The 27,453-nt window shown below is 40.4% G+C and overlaps 4 protein-coding genes across 7 annotated transcripts; 2 read left to right on the top strand and 2 right to left on the bottom strand.

Moving 5' to 3' along the window:
• The first annotated feature begins 33 nt into the window (after window positions 1-33).
• On the top strand, window positions 34-9,947 carry rgs9bp (regulator of G protein signaling 9 binding protein). Its single transcript, XM_029661011.2, has 3 exons — window positions 34-566; window positions 4,925-5,231; window positions 5,613-9,947. The coding sequence occupies exons 1-3, from the start codon at window positions 471-473 to the stop codon at window positions 5,984-5,986; spliced, it is 777 nt and encodes a 258-aa protein (XP_029516871.1). The 5' UTR covers window positions 34-470; the 3' UTR covers window positions 5,987-9,947.
• Window positions 6,135-14,910, bottom strand: LOC135572170 (uncharacterized). The gene is made up of 2 exons (XM_065019377.1): window positions 12,192-14,910; window positions 6,135-8,524 (listed from the first exon to the last, which is right to left on the bottom strand). The coding sequence occupies exons 1-2, from the start codon at window positions 12,224-12,226 to the stop codon at window positions 7,858-7,860; spliced, it is 702 nt and encodes a 233-aa protein (XP_064875449.1). The 5' UTR covers window positions 12,227-14,910; the 3' UTR covers window positions 6,135-7,857.
• LOC115130164 (neutrophil cytosol factor 2-like) lies at window positions 6,135-26,749 on the bottom strand. 3 transcript variants are annotated; one of them, XM_029661006.2, is made up of 16 exons: window positions 26,487-26,749; window positions 26,164-26,246; window positions 25,718-25,826; window positions 25,330-25,464; window positions 25,019-25,126; window positions 23,619-23,678; window positions 23,421-23,464; window positions 22,624-22,768; window positions 22,421-22,486; window positions 22,149-22,221; window positions 21,997-22,040; window positions 21,706-21,857; window positions 21,500-21,611; window positions 21,210-21,327; window positions 18,377-18,490; window positions 6,135-10,092 (listed from the first exon to the last, which is right to left on the bottom strand). In XM_029661006.2, exons 1-15 carry the CDS (start codon window positions 26,658-26,660, stop codon window positions 18,462-18,464), a joined length of 1,452 nt encoding a protein of 483 aa, XP_029516866.1. In that variant the 5' UTR covers window positions 26,661-26,749; the 3' UTR covers window positions 6,135-10,092; window positions 18,377-18,461. The 3 variants fall into 3 exon arrangements, with proteins under 3 accessions (XP_029516866.1, XP_029516865.1, XP_029516867.1); XM_029661005.2 differs by lacking the exons at window positions 6,135-10,092; window positions 18,377-18,490 and adding an exon at window positions 20,361-21,055 and having other exon boundaries at window positions 26,487-26,747; XM_029661007.1 differs by lacking the exons at window positions 6,135-10,092; window positions 18,377-18,490; window positions 26,164-26,246 and adding an exon at window positions 20,361-21,055 and having other exon boundaries at window positions 26,487-26,599.
• On the top strand, window positions 16,177-20,369 carry dph2 (diphthamide biosynthesis 2). 2 transcript variants are annotated; one of them, XM_029661008.2, is made up of 7 exons: window positions 16,177-16,243; window positions 16,606-16,763; window positions 16,835-16,947; window positions 17,698-17,918; window positions 18,415-19,104; window positions 19,284-19,472; window positions 19,664-20,369. In XM_029661008.2, exons 2-7 carry the CDS (start codon window positions 16,614-16,616, stop codon window positions 19,798-19,800), a joined length of 1,500 nt encoding a protein of 499 aa, XP_029516868.2. In that variant the 5' UTR covers window positions 16,177-16,243; window positions 16,606-16,613; the 3' UTR covers window positions 19,801-20,369. The 2 variants fall into 2 exon arrangements, with proteins under 2 accessions (XP_029516868.2, XP_029516869.2); XM_029661009.2 differs by having other exon boundaries at window positions 16,205-16,475.
• Window positions 26,750-27,453: the final 704 nt, after the last annotated feature.

Here is a 27,453-nt window from a genome sequence, read left to right as displayed (position 1 = left end):
GGACACCCATGCATCTCCTGCACAATAGCATCATCATCGTGCCTTAGGGGGATGGATAATGAGATTAGTTGCTGGGGCCAAGCCTGCATCAGTCCAAAGGGGTCAATCGCTGGATTATCACTCCTCTTGCTAAGGACTTAGACACCACTATCACGTACACAACATTTTGTAGTACTCGTTGACTTCTTCTACACCTGACTTTTCTTTTGGAGGGGGGATTATTAGGTTGAAGGTAAGAGTGGAAGACCTCATGTTTGCCTGTTTTGACGTTGCAAAGTTTTGGAATAAGAATTATGGTGCATGACTTTGTAGCCTGCATGGCCATGGGATTCTGACTGTCCCAGGTGCAGAGTGTTGAATGAGGGGTCTGGCTGGGAAGTGAGTGCAGGGGTGACCGGCGGACTGAAGGACGGGTGGGCTTTGTGCTCGCCTGCTGTGACAGGGTCTGCAGCTCTCCACCAGCAGCCCTCATGCCACTCATCAACAACAAAGTGGGTGACGATGGCACTACCAGTTCACCAAAGACTCTGGAAGAGGGGAAGGTTCTTATCGACTCACTCATAAAGGTGAGATGCTCAGGTTGGCAGTTATGGTTTTGTCAAGTTATGGTTTTATCTGCAAAGTACCCGTTAAAATAATCTGTCCTCCATTCTTTTCACAAAGGGGTCAGTCAGTCCAGTTATCTTGTGATTAAATGAGGATGATAGACTAAGACTTCTGGAAAAGTTCATGTGTAACAAAGCTTTAATGCATGTACTATCATTTGAATGATTTGGTCTGTTGAGCTCATATTTATTGAGAGATCACGATATCTTAGCCTGCTATGTATATAGTGTATATATATCCAATATTTTATTGCAGATAGTTCTTCTTGTACTGTATCTGCTTTAGGTTAATTCGTCAGAGGTGAAAATTATTCAAATTCAATTCTAGTTCTGTTAAATTGAAATTGAAAGACTGAATATGCCAAATGATTTACTGTAATATTCCAAATGAAAACTGAGCATATGGTAAACAATGCAAATATGCATTATGTGAGTATTCCGTATTAGTCGGTATCAATATAATAAGGTATTAATGCAATCCCTGTATCACATAACACCCTGAGTTCACTGAGCACAGATTATTGTCATCCTAACGTGGCTATGTTAAGAGCTGAAACCAGGCCAATGAGTTCTAAATACACTTAAGATTTTCCATCCATAGGGCATAGGACATCTTACCTTTCTCATAAGAACTGAACATATTACATTCTTAAACTATATCATTTTTTCCAGAAAGGTCTAATTTATAGGATGAAATAAACATTAAATAATCTGCAAGTTCTCATTTGATCTATTTTACTATAAACACAAGGAATGTTAGTTACTGATCCTCCCATGCACTACTTCCTTACAAAGCTGCTGTTATGGTAGACCTAGTAATGTACTGAACCATTAGGCCATATTTTCAGTGAAAGTGCTTTTTTACCCAAAGGGTAAAAGCACATGTTTTCTTTGTCTTGGTCATAGATTGTAGTAAGTGCCTGACATCCTTACACAAGAAGTACAATAGGACAGCCAGGATGGCACTGTGACTACAAAATTATATCAACATGTCAACTTATATCAACTTGTGAGCTTGAGGATTCGAACTTGCAACCTTTCGGTTACTAGTCCAACACTCTAACCACTAGGCTACCCTGCCGCCCATAAATAGCTCAAGCAAGAATTTTAATAGGACTGTCTGGGTCTGTTATTGGCAGAAAGGTTTGGAACTTGCTTTCTATCTAGTGGGCACACACTGGTTGAATCAAGGTTGCTTCCACATAATTTCAATGAAACTACGTTGAACCAGCGTGGAATAGACGTTGAATTGATGTCTGTGTCCAGTGGGTATTAACTATTTAACGCATAGTGATGTCACCATGGAAGGTTCAAAGCTCCATCCCACCAAAACAGGCTGAAATTTCAGGCGGCCTATTCAAACAGCTCTTACACTAAAAGGGCATTATCATCGTTTTCACAATTTCACATTATTATTCCAACCTAATAGTGAGGCAATATATATAAAACAATTGGAAAATCTCGTTTCTGACTGCACAGGGTCTTTAAGTCAGTGCATTCGGAAAGTATTCAAACCCCTTCCCTTTTTCCACATTTTGCTATGTTACAGCCTTATTCTAAAATTGATTAAATTGTTGTTTTTTATATCAATCCACACTTATACCCCATAATGACAAAGCGAAAACAACTTTTTAGAATTTTTTGCAAATGTATTAAAAATAAAAAACAAAAATACCTTTTTTACATAAGTATTCAGACCCTTTGCTATGAAACTCGAAATTGAGCTCAGATGCATCCTGTTTCCATTGATCATCCTTGAGATGTTTGTACAACTTGATTGGAGTCCACCTATGGTAAATTCAATTGATTGGACATTATTTGGAAAGGCACACACCTGTCTATATAAGGTCCCACAGTGCATATAAGGTCCCACAGTGACAGTGCATGGAAGAAGTTTGGAACCACCAAGACTCTTCATAGAGCTGGAGTTTGCCAAAAGGCACATAAATGACTCTCAGACCATGATAAAACAAGATTCTCTGGTCTGAGGAAACTAAAATTGAACATTTTGGCCTTAATGCCAAGCGTCATGTCTGGAGGAAACCTGGCACCATTCCTACGGTGGCGCATGGTGTTGGCAGCATCATGCTGTGGGGATTTTTTTCAGCGGCAGGGACTGGGAGACTAGTCAGGATCGAGGGAAAGATGAACGGAGCAAAGTACAGAGAGATCCTTGATGAAAATCTGCTCCAGAGTGCTCAGGGCCTGAGACTGGGGCGAAGGTTCACCTTCCAACAGGACAACGACCCTAAGCACACAGCCAAGACAACGCAGAAGTGGCTTCGGGACAAGTTTTTGAATGTCCTTGAGTGGTCCAGCCAGAGCCTGCACTTGAACCCTGTGCGACGCACCCCATCCAATCTTACAGAGCTTGAGGGGATCTGCAGAGAATAATGGGAGAAACTCCCCAAATACAAGTGTGCCAAGCTTGTAGAGTCATACCCAAAAAGACTTGAAGCTGTTGAAGCCTAAGGTGCTTCAACAAAGTACTGAGTAAAGGGGCTGAATACTTATGTAAATGTGATATTTCGGTTTTTTATTTTGAATACATTTGCAAAAATATCTAAAAACCTGGTTTTGTTTTGTCATTATGGGGTATTGTGTGTAGATTAATGAGGGAAAAAACTATTTAATACATTTTAAAATAAGACTGTAACGTAACAAAATGTGGAAAAAGTCAAGGGATCTGAATACTTTCCGAATGCATCGTAGCATATCATAATGAAAATATCAAGATATTAATACTGATAATGAATATGACCGTGTGTGATTGAAGAGTGGATAACTGTGTCAGAAATGCACAGTGTAGTAGTAGGTTGACCTTTGCTGCACACCTGCAACTCTCCCATGCACTCACTCACTGCCTGTAATATCTCCAATCTGGCTCTACTTTACAGATTCCTATGATGACTAGAAAAGCCCCTATACAAGGTCCTAAGGCTTATCCAAAAATAGATCTATGGCAATCAGATTATTAGTCATAGTTGTCATGTAAACCAATCTGTCAGGCTAAGCTCTGAATGCTTATTAATAACCACTCGCATGATTCAAATCAATGAAAATGTCATACTTTGTTGAAATTTGTCTAACCTGGTGTCTGACTCAGAGCTAGTTAGGGGATTCTGATTTTCAGAGAGACATTAGGTAACTAATAATTACCTCAAACTATAGTTGTTACTTTCTAAGTACCATCGCACCCAAGCAGGCTTTGGTTATCATAAATAGTAGAGCCATTGCACCTCCTGATGGCCAAAAGGGAAATGACAGTATTCATAGAAAGTAGCTTGGCCACTAGCTACATTCCTTTCACAGGTTTGAGAGAGAATAGTTGCTGAACCAATGATTGTTGTTGACATAGTCCTCTCAAATATGCCAAATTACTGGAACTTTGTGTGGAGGACCACAACAAATTAAAAACCAAGTTCCAGGCTTTAAAGGTGCTAGTACAGACATGACAGTATACAGTCAAATGACCTCATTTGTTTAAAGTCGCAGTTCAGAATGTGTGATTTAGCTCAATGGCAGCCCAGCTTCTAAAGCTGAGGGATGAGGTTGGAGAAATGTATGTGGCATGGCCTCATCTAAAGGAGGGAGCGAGAGGGAGTGGGAGTAATTTTGAATTATCAAATAAAAATTGAAGGGAATTGTTTACCAGTATTTAATAGTCATTTCTGCTACATACCTATGCCGATCTTAAGCATCATGTCCATCAGACAACTTATATGTGACACAGTATTAGAATAAGGCAACAAAAAAAAGTGCATCTTGTTTCTGGTTTTAAACTGAAACCCTCATACGTTTTTACACAATCGACCACTGTCTTTTGTCATCTCACCCACACCACAAAATTACGCAGTTTGTAAATACATACATTTAACCTAAGACCATTTGCAGACCAGTGGTGTTTATAAAACACACCACATTTTTCATGAAGGACTAATGCTTGTCTCCTGACCTACAGACACAATGGATTTAGACGATATTGTGTTTATATCCTTGACGACAGATTTTGGTATATGTATCTGTTGCCAGGTGTAACATTTTCATGTCTTTAAAATTGTCAAATCAAATCAAATCAGCAGATCTAAGCAAAGACAACAATTCACCCCCATTGTGTCTCTCTATCTCCTACAGTCCTACAATTGTTTCCAGCACACATGATCTATTCTCACAGATTTAGACAATACAATACAAAATGCTGTATATTGTGTCTAATCAGTCAACCCTTTGTAATTGTATGAAAATGATATTACGGTATGAAATGTTTCGTTTTTACTTGAGTGATCTGTAAATAATATTTTTCCCCTATTGGCCAACAGGTGGTGGCATGTTACCGCCACCTGGCCTCGTGTGTGGGTGGGTGCACGGACAGCTTGCACCTGCGTGACGAGCTACGGCTAACGCGGGAGAAGGCCCAGAAGTTAGCGGTGGCCAGCCGTCACCACCTCACGGCACGGCTACGGGATAAGACACTGCCCCAGGGGGAGAGACAGGAGATGGAACTGCTCTGGGTGGCCTTCACCTCCAGTCTGGAACTCCTCCACGCAGACATGTGCAAAGTCTTCAACATGGGTTCCAACTTCTCCCTGATCAATAACAACACTTTAGTGCAGACTGGCATTCAAGGTTAGCAAGTGCCACAGTCAGATGGGCAATTTGTCGTATTGTTTCCACACAAACCTATCCTAAACTCCACCGGCCGCTGACTCTTTAGCTCTATAGCAGGGGTATTCAAATCTTAACCTACGGCGTTCCGAAGTACTGCTGGTTTTCTGTTCTACCTGATCATTACTTGCACCCACCTATTGTCTCAGGTATACATCAGTCCCTGATTAGAGAGGAATAATGAAAAAAAGCATTCGTATAGTCTACATCCATACAGTCTACATCCATACAGTCTACATCCATATAGTCTAGATCCTAGTCTGGGCATCCACAAGCTGTGGTAACCTTATTAACATTCGTGGCTAGCTCTTCTTCTCACATGTCTCTTCTCCCACTTTCCAGGGGAAACCAGTGAGGTGACAGCACGGGCCCTCAGCCTGGCAGACCTGACCCGTGCCGAGGACCAGGTTCCCGCCAGCCTGGAAGATCTGGAGCAGAGCCAGCTGGAGGAGGAGATCGCCCATGTGGATGTCATGCTGGAGGACATGGAGGAGAAGGTCAACGTCCTGCGCTGGATGGTGGAGGCCCGCGGGCCCCAGTACGCCGAACCGGCCAGCACGGACAGCGCCTCGTTGGGCCTCTTGTCCACGGACGAGGAGGCAGGTTCCCAAAGCCAGCAGTGCTGCGAGCGCAGCCAGATTTTCATGGTGCTGGTGCTGTGCAGCGTGGCAGTGGTGATGGCCGTGCTGTCCGTCTGCGTGGTCTATCTCTCATGAGGAGGCTTGTCACCAGTGGATTTCACCCAGGTTTTGTTGAGCCGCTAAAAGCAGTAGGACCTTATGTTGCCATAAATTCCATCCTCATGTCAATTGATATCTGAAAATAGGGTTGTTGGAAGAAACTGGTGTTGTTGAAAGGGCGGGGTACTTTACATATTTCTTTATTTAAATAAAGAGCCCCATTTAGAATGAATACACTCCAGGTTACACAGTTTGACGCTCCCATTTCTGTTAGAAAGTCAATATCAAACACATTCAAAAAGAGTTAGATGACATGTGCAATGTAGTTTAGCTAATGTTAATGTATTGTAGTAGAATGAAATTGAACCATTTATGCTCTTTACTAATGTATGCTGACTACTGTATATGACAGTAAGGTTAATTAATTTTTATTGAAATGCATTGAACATAATCTGTTTACACAACTTGACAGTGGTTGACAAAGTACACCCACCACATTTAGGTCCATGTTGTCATTGACACTGAAGGTGTTTGTGCTGCCAGATTACAATGAAGATCTTTGCACATGAGTGCAATGTGTGGGAGCATATCAGTTTGCTGACCTGTTGTGAATATATATTACATTCTAATGAAGAATTTCATGTGAATATTCTCAATATTGTGGCTTCCATGTCACTTCAACCAATAGGTTAGCTTACTGCATTACTGATATTGTATCCAGGCTTTCGCAATACAGTAATTATTGCAGGAATATGTGTAGTACTTGTGGAGTATTCTGTTTATATTCTGTCTTCAGAGTCCTCCGTAACCCAAATACCATAAACCTGACCCGGGTCTGGAACGGGTTCTACAATAAATCAAATGGAACATGTGTTGCTGTGTCCCCAGCTTCAGATTCAGGCTAGCAGTTGTGCCAGCAATGCAAGCAAACAGGGAGACTTTTCCACTCAAGGCACATGAAAAATACAAACATTGTAAGTGACATACAGTAGCTGAGAATGTGTTTCCTAAACACAGTGGACGGCCTGTGCACAATTTCATATATTACCAAGGATACACAGGGCCGGACTACCACATTTGGGGCACAGAGGCACTGACCTGATTTTTTGTGTTGACATATTTTTCAGTTTTATAGCTAATGCTATTGTAGATATTTTGTCAAGATAAAATGTTGTAGTTTTAAAGTTAATTTCCTGCAAATCTATGCTATTTGCTATGGGTCAGAGATAAAAAATGTGCTGTTTTATAGCTCATCTAATGCTATTGTTCACATTTTGCCATGAGACTGAGAGAAAATGTTGCAGTTTTTAAGATAATTTCCTGCTATTCTACACATTTTGCCATCATATGCTATCTGGGGGGACCCCGACCTCCAGGTGGTCCCCATCCAAATCAAATCAAATCAAATCACATTTTATTTGTCACATACACATGGTTAGCAGATGTTAATGCGAGTGTAGCGAAATGCTTGTGCTTCTAGTTCCGACAATGCAGTAATAACCAACGAGTAATCTAGCTAACAATTCCAAAACTACTACCTTATACACATAAGTGTAAAGGGATAAAGAATATGTACAGAAAGATATATGAATGAGTGATGGTACAGAGCGGCATAGGCAAGATGCAGTAGATGGTATCGAGTACAGTATATACATATGAGATGAGTATGTAAACAAAGTGGCATAGTTAAAGTGGCTAGTGATACATGTATTACATAAAGATGCAGTAGATGATATAGAGTACAGTATATACGTATACATATGAGATGAATAATGTAGGGTATGTAAACATTATATTAAGTAGCATTGTTTAAAGTGGCTAGTGATATATTTTACATCAATTCCCATCAATTCCCATTATTTAAGTGGCTGGAGTTGAGTCAGTATGTTGGCAGCAGCCACTCAATGTTAGTGGTGGCTGTTTAACAGTCTGATGGCCTTGAGATAGAAGCTGTTTTTCAGTCTCTCGGTCCCAGCTTTGATGCACCTGTACTGACCTCGCCTTCTGGATGATAGCGGGGTGAACGGGCAGTGGCTCGGGTGGTTGTTGTCCTTGATGATCTTTATAGCCTTCCTGTGACATCGGGTGGTGTAGGTGTCCTGGAGGGCAGGTAGTTTGCCGCCGGTGATACGTTGTGCAGACCTCACTACCCTCTGGAGAGCCTTACGGTTGTGGGTGGAGCAGTTGCCGTACCAGGCGGTGATACAGCCCGACAGGATGCTCTCGATTGTGCATCTGTAGAAGTTTGTGAGTGCTTTTGGTGACAAGCCAAATTTCTTCAGCCTCCTGAGGTTGAAGAGGCGCTGCTGCGCCTTCTTCACGATGCTGTCTGTGTGGGTGGACCAATTCAGTTGGTCCGTGATGTGTACGCCGAGGAACTTAAAACTTACTACCCTCTCCACTACTGTTCCATCGATGTGGATAGGGGGGTGTTCCCTCTGCTGTTTCCTGAAGTCCACAATCATCTCCTTAGTTTTTTTGACGTTGAGTGTTAGGTTATTTTCCTGACACCACACTCCGAGGGCCCTCACCTCCTCCTTGTAGGCCGTCTTGTCCCTGTTCGGTAATCCGGCCCTGAGGATACAGGTCAAGGTATTAACTAATGTCTCTTAATTCCATATTACAAAAGTAAAACCAAAGGTTTGTGTAGCTTCTATATTAAATGGTAAATTTGTCAACACCCAAGCTGTGGTGTAAAAACTGTGAATACCATATTATATTTAATTAACAGAGCATTACAACTTTTAATGAACTGCAGTAGTATAGTAATAGCTTATGTAATAAATAATATGTACATGTTTATTCATACCCATCAACTGTTATTAGTAAACTCAGCAAAAAAAGAAACGTCCTCTCACTGTCAACTGCGTTTATTTTCAGCAAACTTAACATGTGTAAATATTTGTACGAACTTAACAAGATTCAACTACTGAGACATCAATAACTGAACAAGTTCCACAGACATATGACTAACAGAAATGGAATAATGTGTCCCTGAACAAAGGGGGGGTCAAAATGAAAAGTAACAGTCAGTATCTGGTCTGGCCACCAGCTGCATTAAGTACTGCAGTGCATCTCCTCCTCATGGACTGCACCAGATTTGACAGTTCTTGCTGTGAGATGTTACCCCACTCTTCCACCAAGGCACCTGCCTTACAACAGGCCTACAAGCCCTCAGTCCAGCCTGTCTCAACCTATTGCGGACAGTCTGAGCACTGAGGCAGAGATTGTGCATTCCTGGTGTGGTTCCTGTGGTTGCCATCCTGTACCTGTCCCGCAGGTGTGATGTTCGGCTGTACCGATCAGGTGCAGGTGTTGTTACACGTGGTCTGCCACTGCGAGGATGATCAGCTGTCCATCCTGTCTTCCTGTAAAGCTGTCTTAGGCATCTCACAGTACGGACATTGCAATGAAATGCCCTGGCCACATCTGCATCTCCTTGCAGCATGCCTAAGGCACGTTCATGCAGATGAGCAGGGGCCCTGGGCATCTTTCATTTGGTGTTCTTCAGAGTCAGCAGAAAGGCCTCTTTAGTGTCCTACGTTTTCATAACTGTGACCTTAATCGCCTACCGTCTGTAAGCTGTTAGTGTCTTAACGACTGTTCCACGGGTGCATGTTCATTAAATGTTTATGGTTCATTGAACAAGCATTGGAAACATTGTTTAAACCCTTTACAATGAAGATCTGTGAAGTTATTTTGATTTTTACAAATTATCTTTGAAAGAAAGAATTCGGAAAAAGGGGCTTTTCTTTTTTTGCTGAGTTTATTAGTGGTGAGTAATTCATACATGTTCTGTGGCAATAATAGCTCATCAGTTTCCTCAGTCTTGATCACACATGTGCATTGTGCACTGACTAGACTATTGACCCTTCAGGGACATTAGACATTAAAGAAATGCAGCATACTGTAAATACTGTATACAACAGCATGGTCAAATCTACTCAAAGACCACTCTGCAATAGAATTTCTAATAAAAATCCAAAGAAAATGCAAATATCATTTATTGATTGTTGACTCAATTGGCCATCCTGATCATTTGTTATCGTTCTGCTTTGGTCATCAATCCCAGAGAGAAGAAAAGTCAGGGGTTCTGCTCTGAGGAGGTGCCTGTCCATCCTGTACCAATATGTCCAGTCCCGCTGTAAATTGAATATAACTTTTAAGGCTTAATGAAGCATTTATAACCCCTATATGGCCTGCTTTAAAAATCATACATAAGGCACCACTCATTATTGCCAGTCACACCACACCTCAAAATAATTATTTTTATATGAGTAAAATAAGATATGCAACATCCATATGCATTTGCTTCACATACAAAAATACACATATTAATTTGAACAAATACAGGGGAAAAAATTCAGGTGCATCAGGACTAGCTTTTACAGTAGTAAGAAAATACAGTAAACTGTCACTTTAAAGTCAAACTGACAACCCTAGTTATGTTATCGTATGAAATTAGGGGGCTTGATTGGTGTCACAGTTTTGCCACAGGTTCAACTAACACACCTGACTCCAATAATCACCTAACCAAGATCTTAAGTTAGAATGCAATTTGATTAATCAGCTGTGTTTGCTAGGGATGGAGAAAAAGTGTGACACCAATCAGGCCCCGAGGACTGGAGTTGTCCACCTCTGCGAGATCAAGTGAAGTCTCACTACAGCAGAGAGGAAGAGGAAGAGAGAGACACAACTCCATCCAGCAGGTGGTGGGTTTTTTTCCGCTCACAAAGCATGTAGTCAAGGTTAATGAAAAAGTGTTGAATTTTGTCAACAAAAAAATTTATGGCTTATTTGCTATGTGAGGTTTATTTGATCAAATACAAGTTTTGTAACGCTTAAGTTGTTATGAGTGTACTGATATAAGTAGGACACGTGACATCCCGGCAACTTTGAGAAAGAACACCTTATATTGGAGTTGTATCGAGATGGCTATGCATATTCATGGCATGAGGCTAGTAGCATAGCATCTCGCTCCATTGAATACAGGCGGTCGACATCTACAACCCTCATCAAATATATATTTTTTTACAATAACTAGATGTATTCAGCCATCCAAAGAAAGAATAGGCGGGAGCTAGACAGCCCGCCGTGCCTCTTTGTGGGTAACGACTCCCATTGTTGGGGCGGAGAGACGTACCTTGTCAGTATATCCATAATCTCTGACTAAAGTGAAAGTGAAGTAAACTGAAAGGACAGGTTTGACAATGTCATTGAATCAAAGACTTGCATTTCACTCGCAGTTGAACAAATGTACTTAAAACGGAGTATTTTGTATTTATTTTATTTTACTTTTATTGTACTAGGTAAGTTGACTGAGAACACATTCTCATTTACAGCAACGGCCTGGGGAATAGTTGCAGGGGAGAGGAGGGGGGGGGGATCAATGAGCCAATTGGAAGAGTATTGGCATACTAGGCGAAAACAAAAATAATACGCAGGGACCAGTGGCGGTCGGTGTTGTTTAATATGAGGGAGGACGATTATATTATTTGTTAGCATGGCCTTGTTTCTACTACAGCATGACTGTCATTCATATTCCATTCACCCAGTTCAATGTAACATCGATAGGTTTAGGCTACTACATGATACTCAAATTATCCCTATACCCATCATGAGGTTGCTACAATCTAGCCTATAAATCAAAGTTTACAACGTAGGTGCACACAGATCGAGATAAATATTTGAAGTGACAGACGTTGACACATGGACAGAAAGTGACACAATACCGCCTTGCACGCTCTTGCCTGCAGCTGATATAAGGTGTAATCATTAGTCCAACAGTTGCAAATGAGAACTTCTATTGGACAAATTCAGGTAGGTTAATCAAGGTTTCGTAACGTTTGCAACAGAATCGGCATAATGAATACACCCCTGATCACACGTAAACACTTTCATAGCCATATACAAACAGCTCGTTGTATTCCTTCTCGCATCTACACTTTGTAATCCTCTCACCTTTTTCCTTCGCTTATGGACTTCAACGCAGAACACATCAGCTGTCTGTGACCAGGCAAAAAAAACTTTCCAAGCCAAACCTTCATATAATAACTGCTACACACAGCCTACATCGTTGTTACCATATTAGATAAAGTAACATTGTCGTCAATAAAGCTAATAGAACTGACGTGTTAGTTAACCCGCTACAATCATGCAGTACAGTGTACAGTCAGTAAGCAATTTAGCAGTTACACCGTCAGGCCCCGGTGGCAATAAATTAGTAGATCCCAAAGCTTACCTTGACTTGGAAGAGTTCCTGTGTTTGATAGTCATAGGCAGGTGTGAGCCGGGTGTTTGAGCCGAGTGTTTGAGTTGGCTATACTAGCTCTATGGATTTGGTAAGTAAGTGAAAGTGAAACTAAATGACGAAATATAGCTAGCCCTCTCTCTCTCTCTCTCCCTCTCGCTCTTGCTCCTCCTTCAAGAATGCACTAATTTGTTCAAAACTGTTAAACTGTTGTCTTTCTATCTCTTTGAGTCAACTACTCACCACATTTTATGCACTGCAGTGCTAGCTAGCTTATGCTTTCAGTACTATATTCATTCCACAGGAGGCTGCTGAGGGGAGAACGGCTTATAATAATGGCCGGAACTGAGCAAATGGAATGGCATCAAACACCTGCAAACTGTGTGATGCATTTGATGCCATTCCACCTATTCCACACCAGTCATTACCACAAGCCCGTCCTCCCCAATTAAGGTGCCACCAACCTCCTGTTATTCATTCTCTGATCCTTTGATTGGGTGGACAACATGTCAGTTCATGCTGCAAGAGCTCTGATAGGTTGGAGGATGTCCTCCGAAAGTTGTCATAATTACTATGTAAGTCTATGGAGGGGGGTGAAAACCATGAGCCTCCTATGTTTGTATTGAAGTTAATGTACCCAGAGGAGGACGGAAGCTAGCTGTCCTCCGTCTAAATCATGGTGCTACCCTACAGAGTGCTGTTGAGGCTACTGTAGACCTTCATTGCAAAACAATGTTTTTAAATCAATTATTTGGTGACGTGAATATATTTTGTATAGTTTTATCTAAAAAAGGATTACTTTATAAATGTTTCACTATTTTTATTTTTATGACATTCACTGAGGAGGATGGTCTTCTCCTTCCTCCTCTGAGGAGCATCCACTGGGGAGGACAGATAAAGTTTCACTACAGTTGTGCTCCAATGCTCCAACCTCCTAACATTTCCTTTCTGAAGATAACTTTGACATTCTGCATCAGCTCATGCTGTCAACAATGTAACACTGATTCTGGCTCTTGCAGTCTTTACAAAAGTGGTATGATCGTCGGTGCCAGGCGGGCCAATTCCAGTATCTCAGAATCGTCTCATCTCCTGGGCTTTTCACGCACGACAGTGTCCAGAGTTTACCCAGAATGCTGCGACAAACATAAAACCTCCAGTCAGTGGCAGTTCTGTGGGTGTAAATAGCTAATTGATGAGAGAGCAAGCTGACAGGCGTGCCTCAAACAGGCAAACAATGGTGCAGAACAACAGTGGTGTGCAGAACTGCATCTCAGAACGCGCAACTCGTTGGTCCTCTCGTTGGTCCTTGTCACGACACCGGCTTCCACTCCTATCAACTAAATCAAGTGGAAGTGGGCATGCTCTCACCAACACTGGACAATTGAGGAGTGGAAAAACATTGCCTGGTCCGGATTTGGCATAAGCAGCATGTATCAATGTCTCCATCCTGCATGGTGTCAGGCTGGTGGCAGTGGTGTAATGGTGTGTGGAATGTTTTCCTGTCACACATTAGGTCCCTTGATACCAATTGAGCAACGTTTGAACGCCACACCTTGTAGAATCCATGCCCCAAATAATTCAGGCTATTCTGGAGGCAAAGGGGGGACCTGGGACTAGATGGGTGTACCTAATAAACTGGCCACTGAGTGTACAGCTGCATGACATGAGCCATCCTACCGCTCTCTTCCAGCTTGGATAGAAAGTTGCTGTGTGTAAAACCAGTCTATTAATACCAAATAATAGAATTAGTCCACCCTCAAAACACTAGCTTACTACAACCACACAACTCACCAGTATGAACGAAAAATAACTGCTTTTTTTGTTCAAGCCCTCAAGAACGTTTGTTTTCTAAATATGATCATCTGTTTGCATCTGCCAATTTATTGGCTGTCCAGTATCCAGACAACCTGTCCCCAGAGCTTCCTATATATTTATCCTCTTTCTGTAACGTGTTGAGACCGGCAATTATGGAGAATGAGAAGCTCAATTAAAGATGTGAAGCACCACATTCTGCCCAGTTTCCCTGATGTTGCTACGGAAATCAAGCTGTTTTTACCATCCCTGAAACTGTCGCTTCTGGGGAAAGATTGTTTTCTAAACTTAAACTAATAAAGAACTACATAAGAAGCATTAGGCTCGGTCTGATATGGGCTTTTGGACACCTGAGTAAGCTCCACTCATTGCACTGCCCGACGTAGCCTTGACCATGGCATTTGTTTGCCGATATCACCCTTTACCTTTCAATCAGTTTAATGTGTTCTTTGTCAAGACCTGGGGCACTTTTTCCAGAAACCCAAGAAACAACCACTTAGCTTTCTAGTATATATGGAAATTAAAGTGATTTATGAATGAATGACTTTCGCCTCTGATAGATTATTTATTTTACTTTTAGAAAGAAGAGAATGAGAAGAGACTTCTGGGAAATCAGACAGAATTTATGGAAATGGTCAGTATACTGTACATCATGATCTAACCATTCCACTTTAGAGCTCTTAAAGTATGCTTCATTCACCATACATGTGTAGCACCCATCTTTTCACTATTTATTTGTTATTTATGTCTTATGATCAGAAACATATATGTGGTTTATGTGACTAATAGCCAAGTCTGCCTATAGAATGCTGAGCAAGATCGTCATTTGAAGTGGCAGGACTGAAAATCATCATTGAATTTCACAAACTTGACACTATGAAATAAATACCTTGCAGAAAAGAAGGCTTTGGCAGTGGGAGGGATATTTTATTTTTTTCAGATAACCACTCCAAATAGCCTACCTGACCACTCAGAGGCTTCCGCATGGTCCTAAAGCACACCTCTGTCTCTTTTTGTATCACAATCCAATGATAAAACTGGAATGCAATTTCACAATGTAGGGGGAATATGTCCCCCCACGTCCCCGGTGAAAGTTGCACCCCTGCATAATTGTATCCATGGATAATTGTCTTTTCTCATTTGCTCAATAAAAATACACATGGAAAGCGCAATAATATAAATTCTGGATAATGATACGGTGGTCCTTGGATATCAGCTGTAACTACCGATATTTCCTCACTCCTACTAATTGTCTAACTCTGATTTTGGTCTACTAAACGTCACTTTTGGCCATAGGCCATAAACAAGTTCTGACCGATGGACTCCCCCACATGTCTTTCAGGTTCAGTCTTCATTTGTTTCACTGTGGTTCATGGATTCTATCGCGTCTGCATGTGACACCTGAATGTCGTGGAAGAGCTGGTCATCTGTACCACTGCAGCTCAAAAAGAACCCATTTGGACAAAGGGTCATGAGTTGACCACCGCCACCATTTTGTGTTTGATAAAAGTCAATCACTATAAGACCAAACAACCACTGACCAATGACATGAAAAGCTGGCAGAGAACATGCTTGGATGTGTATTGACATTGACATTTCTAGTTTGAGGACCAAACCATGAAATGGGGAAAGCTGCACTGTCCAACTATCTCCTGTATTTATAATTTGCCTGGTGTCTTTTCATATTACAGAGTACCCTACAAAATGAATGAAATGTCATTTATAATAGGATGTGACAACAGATATTAACATATTGCAATATATGTTAATGCTTTCCTTTCATTCAGAAAGAAACCTGTGTATTTTGTGTTTGAGTATGCTGTAGAAATCCATTGATATATTTGCAATGCTGTCCAAAGTGTGCATTTACGGCTATGTATTCACAGTAAATAAACTTGATATGATGCAGCTCCATATTCTAACTCAGTTGTTTTAAATACTAGGGGAGTCTGGTGAGTCGTTGAAAACACATTCAATTTCTGTACAGTCCAATGGATGTGTATAATGACAAGATATTGCAAAACTGTTTGAAGGAAAGCATCACTTAAGTATTACTTAAGTATATAAAATATAATTTTGCCCATATCAGATTTGTTAAAAAAAAAAAAAGATTTACTATCCCGAAGGAATAATAATCTTTGCACAGGGGGCCTTTATTGTGAAATGTGACGGAAACAACCCGGAAGTTATTTCCTGTCGTCCTACACGTGTGTTTACACGCGTCTACACCCGTAAGCTTAGCCTGTCAGATATAATTTGTTATCTGAATTATTGACGAATACTTTATTCTGGTGGTCATGTCTTTATGAGAAAACTTGCATCCAGTACTGTCTATGCCTGGGTCACCTCTCTAAAATTTTAATTTGACATCACGTTGGGTCATCATTTACGAGCTAGCTAGCACGCAGCTAGCTAGCTTGATGTACAGTAGCATGTATCGACACATACATTAATAATACACAGGTACCCAGCAGAAATTCCATGTTCTGTTGTAGCAGCATTATTTTCTTGCTACATTTCAACGAAGTGCATCCGGTGATTGTGTGGTCTTTGGGATGATATGTTAATTCCACTAGTTATTTTCTATTCCTAGATGTTACAATGACTGATGCATTCAGCACCAACAGTGAACTGGTTCTTCAGCGCGTGCTGGACGTAACAGCAGAGAAGGATGTTCACTGTAGGAATCTAGATGAGCATTATCAGATCAAGGCGACATGCCATTTCATCAATGATCATCAGTTCAAAAAGGTATGAGGGTTCAACAACGCAGTTGTGTGTGTGTGTCTGTGTGTAAAAATTGTGAATCATTTGTGCTTTAGGTTGCCTTGCAATTTCCAGATGAGGTGCTGGTTGATTCAATAGCAATTGCTGCAGAGATTGAGAAGGGAACCAAAGCAAAACTATTCATCCTTGGAGACACGTCCTATGGCAGGTAGGAAAACATTGTTGTGTTATTATCAAAAACATGAAAGTGATAGAAAATGTCAACTTATTTAATTATTTCTTATTGAATGAGACTAGTGCATTTTGGGGTTTGGGGTCAGCCAGAATGTTCTGGAGTGGGTGTACAGCAGCTTGGTGGAGCGCATCGTCACGTTCAATATGACAGTCTGAATATGACAGTCTGGTATGGTATTCTGAGCGTGAGGAGCAATAGGAAACTGACCAGAATAGTAAACACAGCCATCAAAGTAATTGGTCGACCACAGGCACATTTGAGCATTCTGTTCCACAAGGCAACCAAAAGGAAGACACTGGCTGTCGTTGGCGACCCCTCCCACCCACTACACCCTCAGTTCAAGAGGCTTCCCTCTGGCCGGCGCTTCAGAATGCCCATGGCCAAGAAGAACGTGTTTTAAATTAATTTGTTGGATGCAAAGTAAATTGTATCGGTATATGTACTTGTCTATCTAATGCAGTTGGGACAATGGTCATTTGTGAGTGAATGTATTAATATCCTCTATGTATGCAGCATGATGGACTGACTGGTTTAAATGTGTCTGATATGAGAATGTGTGTGTTTGATTATTTTAATGGAAGGTGATGCCAAAGAAAAATGTCCATCCGGGATGGACAATAGTTTTATTCTGTTCTATTTGCAAGCATTATTTTGGCCATTATTTGTTTTATCATTTGACATTCGTCACCATAACCTTATTGTCAATACTCTTGATATTTCCAGTTGTTGTGTAGATGAAGTTGCAGCAGAGCATGTGGGCGCAGACTGCATCGTACACTACGGGAGGGCTTGTCTCAGCCCATCCAGAAGACTCCCTCTGATGTACGTCTTTGAGAGGAAACCTGTGGTCCTGGAGACGTGTGTCTCCTCCTTCAGAGAGCTATACCCCAACAGACAGAGTCACGTCATCCTCTTGTACGATGTCAACTATGATCACATTAATGGTAAGCCTTTCAGCTTCACACAATGATGTATGTCCTTTTTGTCCCATTGTGTGAATGTTTTTTAAGACGGGTAACTTTTAGTTTGATATCCTTACAAAGGAATGTGAGCGATTTATACTATTTCCTCAGGTTGATTTGCGACATAGTTTTAGAAATATATTAAAACGGAATATGCGTTTCAACGTATTTTAGCAACTTTCACAGTTCCCGCTCAGCCCAGTCAAAACGCTGCTCTTGGTGGAACAAACTCCCTCACGCAGGACAGCGGAGTCAATCACCACCTTCCGGAGACACCTACTTTGGTTTAGGATAAAGTAATCCCTCTCACCCCCTCCCCTGAAAAGATTTAGATGCACTACTGTTCCACTGGAGGTCATAAGGTGAATGCACCCATTTGTAAGTCGCTCTGGATAAGAGCGTCTGCTAAATGACTTAAATGTAATGTAAATGTAACTTACTTAATACTGGTTTATAGCATGATAATGTCTCTCCTCAGACGATCTTCTGGCGCTGCTGTCCTCTGAGTATCCGAACATTTCCGCCTCAACCCTTCACGTGGACGGAGAACTTTGCTACAGTCACGGAGAAACACATGGACAACACAATGTCAGCAGTTCTCAGTGTCAAAACGGTGATCAAGTCGTTCAACAGTTCGGAAGGCAGTTTGTCTTGAAATCTGGACAGACCATTGAGGACTACAGTGTGTTTTTTATCGGCCATGAAGGTGCAACCATGACAAACTTCATGATGACTTGGAACCGCTGCTCTTTCTGCTCTTTTGACCCTGCAACAATGACAGGTCGGACTGAGTCGATCAGTATCAACAAAGCTTTGATGAAGCGATATTACGCAATAGAGAGGGCAAAGGATGCCAGTGTGGTGGGCATTCTTGTGGGTACACTTGGCGTGGCAAACTACCTCACCATCATCGAACAGCTGAAAGAAACCATCCACAGAGCAGGGAAAAAGAGCTACATGTTTGCCATGGGGAAACTGAATGTGGCCAAACTGGCTAACTTTCTTGAGATTGACATTTATGTACTGATCGCATGTCCTGAGAACTCTCTGTTGGACTCCAGTGAGTTCTACAAACCGGTCGTGACCCCCTTTGAAATGGAGGTGGCCTGCAACAAGAAAAGGGAATGGTCAGGAGAGTACGTCACAGACTTCCGCGATCTGCTTCCAGGTAGGATCTGATTGACATTGATTTGTTCCTGAATTAAAGTTTTGTGAGCAAGAATAGACCTGGTGTTTTACCCTGGTCCCAGATCTGTTTATGTCATCACGACAGGAGTTGGCAAGACAGTACAAACAGCTCTGGGACCAGGCCATAGGTATCAAGACTAATAGTAAAACCTGTTGTAGGTGGATCTAAGCATGTGGCCTTGGCGAACCCTGACGATCTCGAGGACGGCGATGAGACTGATGTCTCCCTCATCACCGGAGCTTTACGAATGACCCGCTTCTCGTCCAGCGAGCCAGTGTCTTCCTCACACAACTCCTCACTCGTCCTACGGAACCAGGCGCTCACTGTGGCCAATGCTAACACAGCTGGTACGATATATCGGAAGAACAAACATAAATCTATATCTAAAAACAGGCAAAATTCACAGAATCGTGACAGGCTCCGTTGGGTTGGGGTTTAAACTCTACTCTGGGATTGCAAGACCATTAATAAAGATGCTGTTGAGTGGTAACTTTTCTTGAGTTACAATTTTCATAATTTCCTCATCCGTTTGTTTTAGCCACGTTCCTGGCGGGTCGTAGCTGGCAGGGACTGGAGCAGAAACTGGGAGAAACACCGGTGGTGAAAGCATTAGAGGGAAGGAAAGGCATTGCCATTGCCTACGAAGAGGAGCCGACGATTGACAGGGACCATTGATCATGAAAGCACTCATCACATCCAGATTATTAGTCCATTGCAAATGTTTTACATATATCAATCAATATATTATGTTGCGTCATAGCTCAACAGTTTCCAATTTAAGTTATCAATCTTCTGACAAAAATTAAGGCTTTACCAGCTATATCAGGTGCATTATATTCGCGTGAGTCACAACAACATAGACTTTAAAAAACAGTTTTTTACTTCTACACTGAAGTGTGGACGGAGAACTGAAAATCACATACCTTTTTGTTATATTGATGCTTTTTCTGAAGCATACGTATATAAATGTTTATAGATCAGTTGCGTCTGAAAAAGTAAATGCCTGTCAAGAAATATGCAGCTAGTGTAGCAGTGCTTTGAATGTGATGAATGTCACAGTATAACAGAAGTTGAACTGTTTTTTGAATGTAACAGATAGAATGTTGAAAATGTGAGACCACATGCTTGGACTTAAATGTACTCATCACTGTTGTGAATACGCATAATTATTATTATTTATTCAACAACTTTTTGCTCTGTGTACTGTAAATCACAAATGAGATATACAAAAGAGATATATTCAAGTTGTCTGATTTTTATATTTTCATTCAAATCATTATAGGCTATATATAGGTCATTTATAGGCTATTTAGAACAGTCATAGTTTAAATGAATTGTGCTCTGTACACGTATACCAAAGGTCTTAAAACTGGAGCTCAGAATAGTCTATGGCTATATAACCAATGTTTAATTTGTTTAACAATGACATAAGAAAATAACTTAGCAGAACTACATTTTTCCTGAGGAAACTTCATTTCTGGTGTCCGATACATACAACAAATAATTAAAAACATACTACTGCATTACATTCAAAATACGTAGAAAACCAGGGCATGCTTGATTTGTGCCTGCCAAAACAGTTAAAACTTCATACTTTAACAATAACATCACATAAATCAGTAAATATCAGCCTAGTGAAGAAAAGTCCTTGTTTAGGTAGACTTTTCTGACCTAAATGTCTTCCCTCAATGTAAATGTAGAAATCTGACTTTGTGTCTATGCTTCTGTATGTTTTTCTTTGATGGTTGGTTGACAGTATCCAGAACAAAGACAAAGTAGAAATAACAAATCCCACAATTTCGACAGTCATTGTTCCTTAGACTTTTGTTCTGATCATATTATTTATCTTTCATGGGAACTTCTTCCACAAAGGATGCTGGGAATATGCCAATCTTCCCGTTGCACTGTCCCTCAAACCAGTCTTCATTGACTGAAAAGAAAGTAATGAAAATGGGACTTCTGTATTTTAAGACAACAGTAGGTAATAGCTCTTCCAGGATATCATCTATTAACAGGATAATTAACACTGACAACAGATTTCTGCATTGTTGAAATGGTGCCCTGCATGAGAGAAATTAGCTCACCTTTGGAGAGAAGTAAGATGGTATCTCCTTGATGGAACTCAAGGTCCTCTGGAGTTGAAGACTCGTAGGAATGAAGGGCCATCAGTTGATTCTGGCTTTGCAGCTGCTCACTCATACCCTGTAGTGTAGATTACATGAAATAAGGGAAACAAGTACCCGAACTTGTCAGTCAAGTTTTATATCCCATACACTCATTTTCTAGGAGTTGACTATTACATTTGTAATTTAAAAGTCTTCATATCAAACAACTTATGACATTAAATACTGTATATACTGTTCGACCACATTACCTCTTTGAGATCACACCACAGTGTTAGACGACCATTGTGGACACAGCTCCAAACATCTTCCATCCTCGTGTCCTCATCTATCACTATTTTACCAGAATCTAAGTGGGCATAGCTTGAGAAACAACACGAAATCCCTGAGCTTGGTTTTGTAACAGTAATGAATGTTGAATTAAAGTTTTGAAGCTAATGTTTAAACAGTGCCATACCTCAAGGTGATTGCCATGGCAGGAAGGCCCAGTTTGTTACTGATTTTCTCCAGAGTGGTTGTGTAGGGAAGTCCAGGCACCATGCACATTGTTATGGTGTATGTGAAGTGCACTTTCACTACACACAGTGATGACTCTTCAATCTGGCAAGACTAGGGAATTAAATACATGTACAATTATATTTTAAATGTGTACACGTAGAGTACTGAAAAACAATTGGTATCTACATTGGATATTACATACTGTACATTTTTTAAATGTATTTAAATCTATTTTATATAATTCTCATACCTCCGTTTCTGTGTCCCCAATGCTCTGATTTTCAGCAGCCAAAGCTGTTACAATAATACCCCCCAAAAAGTAAAGTTATTTGTTGCATAGCAAATAATTAAAATCTTAACTATACAACTTCCATTCTGTATTTTTACATAACAGATCTTTACCAGATTTTCTTTGAGGTCTTTTCAGTGGTTCTCCTCTAGGTGGAGCTGGGATGTCATCCTTGTCTGTCCCATCCTACAAGAAAGCAATCAACCCACGTAGGAGAAATCAATTAACATAGCAATTGAAGGGTAGGCTTTATTTACCAGAATTTTGGGGATTGCAACTTAAAGGATTTTCAATTTGTTATAGCTCAGCATTGACACACACAGGTGTTAGTGTCAATGTCATCTTGTGATGAGGAAAAAACACAACATAGATGGTAGAAATGTACCTGATCTTGCTTAGATGATAAGGTTATTTCCAAACGCTCCAGGAAGTTATAAGGAACAAGTCCCCTCTAAAAATGTGAAGGTTAAATGAATTCACTGAACACATAGTATATATATTTTTCAATCAAGTGTCTATCAGCATAATGAGAACAATAGATGCACATTTTTAATTCAAGCATTTTTTCGATGTAATAACTAATCGTACTCTTTCATTGAAGATGACAGATGCCCAGTTGTCTTCTCCGCTGTTCAGCACAAAGACGATATTGCCAGGCACCACAGCTAACTCATCACTTGTCTCAGGGACAAACTCAAAGAGGACAGTGTGAGGCTCACCCTCCTCCAGTGCCCTGTGTGGGGCGACAGAGATATCCTGCATTGATATCCGGCACTGTTTCTTCATGCTAACGTTTTAGCATTTTTGGCACAAATGCCATTCAAGCCATGGGACCAATATAAGCATTTTCCACGCATAATTTAAAAAAAAAATGTATAAGTGACTTTGTTGAGCTTTTCAATCAATTTAAAATAATTTCAGATGATTTGGACATGATGCGCAAAAAAATATTCTATAGCTCCCATGACATGAATGGGATTTGTGCCACAAATGCTAAAATGTTAGCATGTGGAAACAATACTAGGGAAACTAAACCAAAGCATGGATTGCCGTCATACCTCGTCCATAGACTGCTTACAGGGTAAGAAAACCAATTTGTAATTTGGGTGAACTATTGCTTTAAACTCTGGCAATCACAACAAACAAGGGCTCAATTCAATCTGTAGAGCTGCGCTATAGCGCGATAGAAATGTAAAGGCAATGTTCCCGAGTTAACATCGACTGCATTCATGGTATATGTCGTCTCAATCGGAAATTAGCCTAACTTTAAATTTAAATCGCAATATAACACTGAACTTCCGTGATACGGATTGAATCGAGCCCTAAGTGTCAAACCAGCCCAACAGTCTCTGCTAGAACTAACATCAAGAGCACATTAACTTTACCTCAGAACTTCAGGCACCTTTGGTCTGGTAGGAACCTCTTCAACCTATTCTCACCATAAAAAATAGCACATCCCATTACACTGAATATTCCTCAATTAATTTTTCAATTTTAATTGTTGATAGTTTGTATTTTAATTGTTGTTCGTTTAAAAAAAATGGTTTATCATTTTCATTTTATCAAATCATATGTTACTTCACCTGTGGCTGTAACGGAGCAAAGCCAGAGAAATCATCCTGAAAGACGATGGAAGAAACAACCTGAGGATAGAGAATAAAACAGGTTCAACATGAAACAATACTTTATGAAATGCCTACTAATAAAGTGCCAAATAGCTATCCTAAAGAAAAACCCAAGGCTATTCCCAATAAATGTAAATTGCACATTTCAATCCAAGTAATTGACATGCATTTTATATACACATCTACAAAGTTGCAACATTTTGCCTGTTTAAGATAAGGTGCCTATAGAAATTCTACACCCCTTGAACTTTTTTCATATTTTGTTGCATTACAAAGTGGGATTGAAATGTATTTCATTGTACTTTTTGGTCAAAGTGAAAAGGAAATTCTGAAAATTTGTACAAATTAATAAAAATTAAAAAACGAAAATATAGTCAACTATTCACACCCTTTGTTAAGGCAATCATATATTAGTTCAGAACTAAAATTTAGTTTTAAAAAATCACACAAGTACATTTTTTATTTATTTTTATTTCACCTTTATTTAACCAGGTAGGCCAGTTGAGAACAAGTTCTCATTTACAACTGCGACCTGGCCAAGATAAAGCAAAGCAGTGCGACACAAACAACAACACAGAGTTACACATGGAATAAACAAACGTACAGTCAACACAATAGAAAACATCTATATACAGTGTGTGCAAATTAGGTAGGATAAGGGAGGTAAGGCAATAAATAGGCCCTAGTGGTGAGGTAATTACAATTTAGCAATTAACACTGGAGTGATAGATGTACAGAAGATGAATGTGCAAGTAGAGATACTGGGTTGCAAAGAAGCACAAAAAATAAATAACAATATGGGGATGAGGTAGTTGGATGGTCTATTTACAGATGGGCTATGTACAGGTGCAATGATCTGTGAGCTGCTCTGACAGCTGATGCTTAAAGTTAGTGAGGGAGATATGAGTCTCCAGCTTCAGTGATTTTTGCAATTCGTTCCAGTCATTGGCAACAGAGAACTGGAAGGAAAGGTGGCCAAAGGAGGAATTGGCTTTGGGGGTGACCAGTGAGATATACCTGCTGGAGCGCATATTACGGGTGGATGCTGCTATGGTGACCAGTGAGCTGAGATAAGGTGGGGCTTTACCTAGCAAAGACTTGTAGATGACCTAGTTGATACTTATCTAATGAAGTTATGTTAGTGGTTCTAGATTTTTATTAATCTTTATAAACAATATAGAGTTTTTCTTCTACTTTGACATTACAAAGTATTTTGTGTAGATTGTTGATGAAAAATAACAACTAAATCCATTTTAATCCCACTTTGTAATATAATAAAATGTGAAGAAATCCAAGGGGGGTGTTGACTTTCTATAGGCACTGTATGTTTTATTTTGAGAAAGAGATGAAATGGATACCTTGGCCTTGCCCAGGTAGTCCTTCTTCTCCAGTTCAGCCACGTAGTTCTTGTTTGGCTTGAACAGAACTTTCGCTGGGACCTCAACTGGCTCAAACACCTTCTTCTTCTAAAGGAGTAACAGAGGATTTACAAAGGATCACCAACTTTGTTGAACAATCAGACACAGTGAAAATGCATAATAACTGGCTGGCTTGGTTACTCATCCACTATAGTTGCTGAAATGAACAGTGTAAAAAAGAACAATCCAATCCAGCACAGTATGGTTTGGGTCGACATGATAATGTGAAAAAGGCGTAAAGGGCCACTCACCAGGATGCACTCCAGACCTCTGTCAATGTGGCTGAGTTTGGCCTCAGTCCTGAGTTTCAGAGCAGTCAGGATGGTCTCTTTGGCTTTCTCCCACTGACCCAGCTGAGCATGGGCCAGCGCCATGTTGTGCAGTACCTGTGGGAGTGATACCAGTCAGAAAAAGTGTTGTTGTTGTATTAAAACTACAGCTATACAGCACTTCTCCCCCAGGTTTCAAAGTGCTGTATATTGAAACACCCACCTATGCACTGCAGCTATTGTTCTCAGCGTTTACATACTGTGATGTTGGAACAGGTTGCTGTGCAGACACTAAAATACACATAAAGTATTCAACATCCAATTATTGTTACACTGGCAAGAATTCCATCATATCTTTATCTGGACTCACCTCACAAGCATATAATTTGTATCTCAGACCAAGAGGTTTGTAGTCAATCAGCTGGTTCCCCCTCAACTCCCTGAAGGCATGTTGAAAATCAGCTAAAGACTCCTCATACCTGCAGGCAAAATGAAGAGAAATCCATACTTAGAAAAAAGGGTTCCAAAAGGGTTATTTGGCCGTCCCCATAGGATAACCCTTTTTGTTCTAGGTAGAACTATTTTGGGTTTTATGTAGAACCCTTTTTACCTTGAACCAAAAATGGTTCTCCAAAGGGTTCTCTTTTGGGGACAGCCAAATAACCCTTTTAGGTTCTAGATATAACTTGTTTTTTCTAAAAGTGTATGTTTGTGAATTGATTATTCATTTTAACATACCATTTGAAGGTATGGGATTATTTTTTAAATGTGTTATTATAATCACATCCCATCCCTAATATGATAGATTTATCTTGCCTCTCTTTTTTGTAGAATGTCAATGCCCTTTGAAAGAATGCAACAGCCAAGTGTCCATCCTTTCCGATACTGCCATCGAAAGCCTGCGTGATATTCAGAAGAAACTCACTGACTTCCTCCCAATGAAATAGTAGGCTACCACAAGTATTGTGTACTATAACGGCACTTCCCCTTTTTCTGTGACTTGCATTTTTGGGAAAATAACATGTCATTACAATGTGATAGTAACTATTAACCTTAATTGCAGTCTGATTTCTTCAGTAAAACAGGGAAAGAGAGGATTGTCTTTCAAGAATGATGAAAGTTGGTAACAACTGCCATACCTTTTCAGCTGCATCTAGGTTCTTATTAATCAAATGTAGACAGCCAACGTTGAAAAAGATTTTGGAGTTCTTTTCCTGGATGTCCAGAAATGTTCCAAGGGAAGCAGCAGAGTCCCCCCGTTCAAAACAGGCCACTGCCTCATCCCACTGTTTTAGAGTATTCACAAATGACATTGTTCCAAATCAGGGAAATGAGCTACAGTGATCTGGAGAGATGAGAACAGTGGAACCACTCTTCGTAGACTGACACATTTCTCACAAGGAGGTAGGCAGGAAGTGTGATGATGACAAATTGAGTTTTTTTCCACCAGTTCATGGTGTTGGCTACAACATGGCTAAAGATAGTATTTGAAATAAACATGTGTTTGGTGTCTATGTAAAACTGCTCTGGGCTCTAAACACATTTTGAATTACTTAATTTAACCCTATTTAACTAGGCAATTCAGTTAAGTTCAAATTCTTATTTACAATGACGGCCTACCGAAAGGCAAAAGGCCTGCGGAGATGGGGGATGGGAATAAAAATGTAAATATAGGACAAAACATACATCACAACAAGAGAGACACCACAACACTACATTTTATTTTTTATTTTTTATTTTACCTTTATTTAACTAGGCAAGTCAGTTAAGAACAAATTCTTATTTTCAATGACGGCCTAGGAACAGTGGGTTAACTGCCTGTTCAGGGGCAGAACGACAGATTTGTACCTTGTCAGCATAAAGAGAGACCTAAGAAAACAACACAGCATGATTGCAACACCACCTGACAACAACATGGTAGCAACACAACATGGCAGCAGCACAACATGGTGGAAACAGTATTGGGCACAGACAACAGCACAAAGGCAAAAAGGTAGAGACAACAATACAGCACGTGAAGCAGCCACAACTGTCTGTAAGAGAGTCCATGATTGTGTCTTTGAATGAAGAGATGGAGATAAAACTGTTCAGTTTGAGTGTTTTTTT

The sequence above is a fragment of the Oncorhynchus nerka genome, linkage group LG6, assembly GCF_034236695.1.
Source record: "Oncorhynchus nerka isolate Pitt River linkage group LG6, Oner_Uvic_2.0, whole genome shotgun sequence".
NCBI lineage: Eukaryota > Metazoa > Chordata > Actinopteri > Salmoniformes > Salmonidae > Oncorhynchus > Oncorhynchus nerka.
Note: the sequence above shows the minus strand (reverse complement) of the source record. Positions and strands in the feature narration are given on the sequence as shown.

What these genes read in the sequence shown, in the direction of transcription:
- rgs9bp (XM_029661011.2), top strand. Translation starts at nt 471, where the DNA reads ATGCCACTCATCAACAACAAAGTGGGTGACGATGGCACTACCAGTTCA. An exon ending in TTATCGACTCACTCATAAAG is followed by an intron (nt 567 to 4,924) that starts GTGAGATGCTCA and finishes ATTGGCCAACAG; the next exon opens with GTGGTGGCATGTTACCGCCA. An exon ending in AGTGCAGACTGGCATTCAAG is followed by an intron (nt 5,232 to 5,612) that starts GTTAGCAAGTGC and finishes CCCACTTTCCAG; the next exon opens with GGGAAACCAGTGAGGTGACA.
- LOC135572170 (XM_065019377.1), bottom strand. Translation starts at nt 12,226, where the DNA reads ATGACTATCAAACACAGGAACTCTTCCAAGTCAAG. An exon ending in AGGAACTCTTCCAAGTCAAG is followed by an intron (nt 8,525 to 12,191) that starts GTAAGCTTTGGG and finishes CTGTATCCTCAG; the next exon opens with GGCCGGATTACCGAACAGGG.
- dph2 (XM_029661008.2), top strand. Translation starts at nt 16,614, where the DNA reads ATGACTGATGCATTCAGCACCAACAGTGAACTGGTTCTTCAGCGCGTG. An exon ending in GGAGACACGTCCTATGGCAG is followed by an intron (nt 16,948 to 17,697) that starts GTAGGAAAACAT and finishes TGATATTTCCAG; the next exon opens with TTGTTGTGTAGATGAAGTTG. An exon ending in CAACTATGATCACATTAATG is followed by an intron (nt 17,919 to 18,414) that starts GTAAGCCTTTCA and finishes GTCTCTCCTCAG; the next exon opens with ACGATCTTCTGGCGCTGCTG.
- LOC115130164 (XM_029661005.2), bottom strand. Translation starts at nt 26,660, where the DNA reads ATGTCATTTGTGAATACTCTAAAACAGTGGGATGAGGCAGTGGCCTGT. An exon ending in ACTACCTGGGCAAGGCCAAG is followed by an intron (nt 23,679 to 25,018) that starts GTATCCATTTCA and finishes CTCTATCCTCAG; the next exon opens with GTTGTTTCTTCCATCGTCTT. An exon ending in AAGGTGCCTGAAGTTCTGAG is followed by an intron (nt 22,769 to 23,420) that starts GTAAAGTTAATG and finishes CGCCCCACACAG; the next exon opens with GGCACTGGAGGAGGGTGAGC.